The sequence below is a fragment of the Podarcis bocagei genome (assembly GCF_964188305.1).
Source record: "Podarcis bocagei genome assembly, chromosome: W".
In the NCBI taxonomy this organism is placed as follows: Eukaryota; Metazoa; Chordata; class Lepidosauria; order Squamata; family Lacertidae; genus Podarcis; species Podarcis bocagei.
Genome location: NC_138131.1, coordinates 54,538,632 through 54,544,631, shown reverse-complemented (window position 1 = coordinate 54,544,631; position 6,000 = coordinate 54,538,632). Strand labels below are relative to the sequence as shown.

At 47.3% G+C, this 6,000-nt stretch overlaps 1 protein-coding gene across 1 annotated transcript in view; it reads right to left on the bottom strand.

Moving 5' to 3' along the window:
- Positions 1–2,557: 2,557 nt before the first annotated feature.
- Positions 2,558–6,000, bottom strand: part of LOC308578109 (uncharacterized protein) — a gene marked incomplete at its 5' end in the record, with an annotated part of 37,142 nt that continues 33,699 nt past the window's right edge. Inside the window, 2 exons of the mRNA XM_081178378.1 lie at positions 2,558–2,760; positions 4,858–5,037. Coding sequence (XP_081034504.1) covers positions 2,569–2,760; positions 4,858–5,037 — 372 coding nt within the window. The remainder of the gene's footprint in view (positions 2,761–4,857; positions 5,038–6,000) is intronic.

Here is a 6,000-nt window from a genome sequence, read left to right as displayed (position 1 = left end):
GAATTCAGCTTTACCTTCATTTGGTGCATAAATTCCAACTATCAAAAATTTTTCTCCTTGTACTTGTATCTCAACTGCCAAATATCTCCCTTGTTCATCTTTAAACATCATTTTTGGAGCCCATTTCTCTTTTACATAGATCACAACTCCTCTTTTTTTGACTTTGTCTGATGAGATAAATTCTTGTCCTAGTCTTTTGTTTATAAGTAATCTCCTGTGAGCTCTGGTTATATGGGTTTCTTGTAGGCATATCAAATCCAGTTGTTCTCTGTTCAGAATATGAAAAACTTGTCGTCTCCTCAAAGGCATATTGAGCCCATTACAATTCCAACTAAGGAATTGCAGAGCCATCTTGTTATTTTTCTGACACTCCTCCAACAGCTCCAAGTTGTTGCTCTTCCTCTGATGGTGGTGGAATGTGTCCAAACGAAAGATTCAAAATGTCTATTGCTCTCCTCTGTTCTGCAATTGGGTCCACAGTTCCCTTCTGTAGGTCCTCTCGGTTTCTTTCCAAAAATTTCTCTTTGTCTTGTATAGTCTTTATTTTCACCTTCTTCCCCTTGTAATCGAAAGACAATCCCTGTGGAAATTCCCACCTAAAGAGGATGGTATTCTTCTTTAACAAAAAAACCAGATCCTTATAGAAGGTTCTCAGATCCAAGATATATTTTGGGATGTCTTTAAAAATCTGTACAGCTGAATTTCCAATTTGCAAGGCCTTTCCAAAATGTAGTCTTAATATTTTGTCTCTTTCTTCCTTGGATCTAAGGGTAATCAAACAATCCCTCGGGGTCTTTCTGTTCTGTTTTTTACCCAGTCTAAACGCTGTTGTGATTTTAAATTCGTCTTCCTCCAAATCTTCCCAGCAGTCAGCAAACTCTTGTGTTAAAAACTCCATGAGATTGTCACCTTCGTTCTCTGGAATTAATCTCAATTTCAAATTTCTCTCTTTTCTCTGTAATTCCCACAAAGCCAGAGTTGCGTCATGCTCGTGCACCTTTTTGGCAATCGGTTCTAAGTTCTCTTGAGTCTCTCCAGCAATAGCTCTAGCTTCTTCCGCAATTTTACGTGTTGCAGAATTTTCCTGGACCAATTTGTTTATAGATTCTGTGTTCAGATCTAATCTTGCTGATAACTCTGTTAATTTTTGTGTATTTTCTGAGCTCTGCTTTGTTAGAGTCTCCAGGGATTGGTTTATCTTAAGTAAAGCTTGTGTCACAGCATCCATGGAGACAGCTGTCACTTTTTCTTGTCCTGTTATTCCTGTAGGTCCTGTAGGGGTTGCGCCTGTAATCGAGCCTCTCTTCTTTTGTTGCTGTTGCTGTTGCTGGTGCTGTTGTTGTTGTCTAGTCTTAGCTCTTGTGGCTATCTCTTCTAGTGGACCACTCATGTCCCAAGGTCGTTTCCCACGGGAACCGTTTCCGGATGGAAAATTCCACTGTCTTGAGCTATATCGGCCTTTACTTTACCCTCTAGGGGGAGCAAATCAAAATGTCCAGATACAGAGACAAAGAAAATGTCCAAATACAAAAAGAAAGAAAGAAAGTTTAAAACAAGTATATCAGGAGGCTTGTAAATATAAATTGCAGCAGTTTTCCAGTAGATACTGTCTCAGCCTACTCTGGTATACTGTAGCAAAAGAATCCAGGAACTTTGTATCACAATGTAACCTTCACAGGGAAAAGTCAGTTCAGTGCCCTATTGTCTTATTTAGCAGTCCGTTTCAGGTTATTGAGGCAGCAGAAATTTTTTTCTTTTAAATAGATCATGCAGTTACTAATGTCTCTTTTGCCTCCCCTCTGCCCTGCTAGCTAGAGGGGAGATCTAAAGTCCAAATGTCAGATTTAATTAATCAAAGGCAATGTCTCTTGCGGATGCAGCTTTAAAGTTTCGTTGCTTTCACTTTCATGCAGTCGGGGGAAGGCAGACTTCCTTAATTTTCACCTCCCCGTTTTCAGCCAAATTTCCAGACTTTAGTTTCAAATAGACGTTCAGTCTTACTCACGGGTTTTTTCAGTCCGAAATTTACAGGAAGGAATCGGCGCTCTCCGCTAATAGCGACGCGGCTTCACCCTGCGGGCTGGGTAGCGATTCTCAGCACCGCGCTCCCCCGATGTCGTTCCGGAGCCTTTAAAAAGGCTCTTTCTGCGGTAAAGGGGGGGCGCTCCTGGTGCCCACCGAATCTCCTCGTTCACAGGCTTCCGCGCCTGTGATTTTAGGGGTCCCCCGCTTGCCGTAGCGGGTCAGACCCGAACTCGCAGAGCAGTCCTCCTCCGGAGCTCGGAAAGAGGACCGCCATTAGCGCTGGCGCCGACCGGAAGTCACCCAGGGTCCTGATCTCTTGTGGCAGAGAGTTCCACCAGGCCGGGGCCAAGGCTGAAAAGGCCCTGGCCCTGGTCGAGGCCAGCCTAATCTCCCTGAAGCCCAGGACCTCTAACATTTTTTTATTTGCAGACTGTTAGATCCTCCGTGGAGAGGCGGTCCTAGGCTGTATTCATTCGTTTGGCCCAACGTGGGGCTCGTACCCATGACCCCAAGATTCAGAGTCTCAGCGCTCTGCCGCCTGAGCTACTCACACAGCTGCCCTCTTGTGCACCTCACCTCAAATTTGTCCGAATTGTGCATGCCTGGGATTGACTGCATGAGATGGGAGGTGGGGTGGTTCCCAAAGTCAGAGCTCAGGTAGCCAACGCGGAGCCGGCCCTCACTGCCTTTCAGGTCCTTGGGGTGCTCGTAAGGCGGCTTGTGGAGCACGTTGATCTAGCAAGGGGATTCAAGAAAGCCGGGTTACGGAAATGACATGGGGGTGGGGGACATGAGGCCACATCTTTGAAGTTGTTCCAATGTTACAAATATACATACCTTTGACTTGACAGCCCAAGAAAGACATGCAGAAAATCTATGCTTTAACCGACTCTCCTCATTCCGCCATTTGAACGAATTTGGGCTCCACCTCCCTCCATGAGCCAAGAAGCAGGAAGTCATGTAGGCAGCAGGAACAGGGCATCCCGCCAGAATTCCCCAAGCCTGAGAGCACATACACGGCACCCCACCGAGGGAGGGACCAAGGGGGCAACCATAGACATCTGCCAAGGCAGTTTAGCAAGGCAGGTGTTCTGAATGCCCATCTCCAGACAAGTCCAGTGGGAAAGGAAGTGTCAAGAGTTTTATTGTTCTTTCAGTGATGGAGATTTAAGGGGTCTGATAAAGGGACCTCATAGTGAATGCATAACCCTTGTATACCCCTCCTCATTTGTGATGTGCTAGTGATGTAGTGATGATGTATCAACGATGCTGCTTGAAGTGTATTCTGGGGGGAAGAAGGAAGTTATAAAAGTTGACATTGCCCCATGCTCGGGGTTCTTACTCCTGGGCAGACCTGTGGTGCAACAGTAAGAATCATGGTCTACTGACCACTGTTTTGCTCCAAATTACCGGGCTGGGACTTCCTCCTTTTACTGACAGCATGGACCCATGGGGGACAAGTGCCCCGGTGAGCTAGGCTGTCAAGGAGTCACTCACCCTGGAATTTTTTCGCTTAACAGCCATTGGCGCCAATACAGAGCAGGCTTCCTAAACCTTGGCCCTCCAGCTGTTTTCAAACTACAGTGCCCATCATCCCTGACCACTAGACCTGCTAGCTAGGGACCATGGAGCTGTAGGCCAAAAGCATCAGGAGGGCCAAGGTTGAGGAAGCCTGATAGAGAGCTCTACCTCTCTTTCAAATCAGAGCCGGCAAAGGCGGTGGAGTTCCTGCGCGGGTGCCTCGAGGCGGTTGGAGGGTGGATGGCAGCTAACTGGTTGAGGTTGAATCCTGACAAGACTGAAGTTCTGTGGTGTGTGGGTGGGTGGGGGGGACTCCCTGGTCCTGAACGGGGCAACTGTGCCCCTGAAGGACCAGCTGCACAGTCTGGGGGTCATTTTGGACCCATGGAGGCACAGGTCTGTTCTGTGTCCAGGGCAGCTCTATCTGGGATGCAGGATAAGACCCTCCCTGCCCACGGACTCTCTTGCCAGAGTGGCGCATGCTCTTGTTATCTCCAGCTTGGACGACTGCAATGCGCTCTATGTGGGGCTACCTTACTGCAATTAATCCAGAATGTGGTAGCCAGACTGGGGGCTGTGAACAGCCGCAGAGACCACATAACACCAGTCTTGAAAGACCTGCATTGACTCCCAGTACGTTTCCGGGCACAATTCAAAGTGTTGGTGCTGACCTTGAAAGCCCTAAACAGCCCAGCAGATGAAACTTTCCTCTGGTTGTCAATATTAAGAGGATGCCAGCAAGATCAAGCCTTTCTGTAAAATAAAGGATTTAAATCCAGTCTGACTGAGACCACATACCACCGGTCCCAAGAGATCTGCTTTGGCTCCCAGTACGTTTCCAAGCACAATTCATAGTGTCGGTGCTGACCTTGAAAGCCCTCAATGGCCTCGGCCCAGTAGACCTGAAGGAGCATCTCCACCCCGGACACCGGGGTCCCTCTCCCGAGGGCCTTCTGGCGCTTCCCTCCCTGCAAGAAGCCAAGTTACAGGGAAGCAGGCAGAGGGCCTTCTCGTGGTGACGGCCGCCCTGTGGAACGCCCTTCCATCAGATGTCAAAGAAATAAGCAATTATCTCACTTTTAAAAGACATCTGAAGGCAGCCCTGTTTAGGGAAGTTTTTAAATATTTAATGCTGTCTTGTGTTTTTAATATTTGGTTGGCAGCCACCCAGAGTGGCTGAGGATACCCAGACAGATGGGCAGGGTAGAAATAATAAATTATTATATATTATTATATATCCAAAGCCAACATGAAAGCATTCAAACTCTGACGGAACGGAGCGGCGCACACCTCTTCACAGCATAGACCCACCTTGTCCAGGCAAAGGTTCCCATGTCTCTCGGCAATAGCCTTTCGGAAGCCGTGAGACAGTGGATACAGCATGCTGTGATGGGGGTGCACCGAAGGGAGCCGGTTCTTCTCCAGCTGGTCAGCCACAATACTGACAAGCTTCTTCATTCTCTCGTCGTAATCGGTCCAATCACAGACGATCTGAAAGGGGGCAAAGAAAACCAGGGTTCTAGATTCAGGTAGGTAGCCGTATTGGTCTGATGAAGTCAAAATATATATAAAAATTGTCCAGTAGTGCCTTAGAGACCAACAAAGTTTGTTCTTGGTATAAGCCAGGCACCCCAAGCCTTCGGCCCTCCAGATGTTTTAGACTACAATTCCCATCATCCCCGACCACTGGTCCTGTTAGCTAGGGATCATGGGAGTTGTAGGCCAAAACATTGGGGGGGGGCGCAGGTTGGGGATGCCTGATATAAGCTTTTGTGTGCATGCACACTTCTTCAGATACACTGAAGCGGAAGTCCCCAGACCCTGATATACAGAGGGAGAAGTCCCCAGACCCTGCTATATAAGAGTAAGGAGAAGCCCCCAGACCCTGATATATAGTGGGAGGGTGAGTTGGGGTTTTTCTCCGAAGGGTAGTATGTGATAGGAATTTTATGGTTTTAGATATATAGTAATGTTCATAACTGCACATACATAGATCAGTACAAGAAGGCCGACCTGGAACCATTTTGATTCCTAAACTGACCAAATCCTTTCTCTGCAAGGTTAAAAATGGAAAAGCCTCCCCATTGTCTCTTCCTTTAATCTGTGTTTGAATAAGGTGTGAGCCTGTGACCTGGCCCAGGAAATAAGTATTTTAGCATTACAAAGGAATGGCCAGGCTCCCCAGAAAATCCAATCAAGTAACCTGCTAGACAGGAGATAAACAAGGAGAAGAGAAAAACAACATTTAAATTTCTGTGATGTAGGTGGGATGTATCTGAGGGGTGGTCTTAGGTTACACCCCTTCTGTGATGTATGCATAATGTTTCTGGGGGTGGTCCTGATCTAGAGAAGGGGAATTTCAAAAGTCTTTATAAGGCCTCGCAGGCCATTGTTCTGGGTCCTCTTCCTCTCCTGCGTGTGAGGGGGGTACCCTGTTGCAACAGATCAATAAAG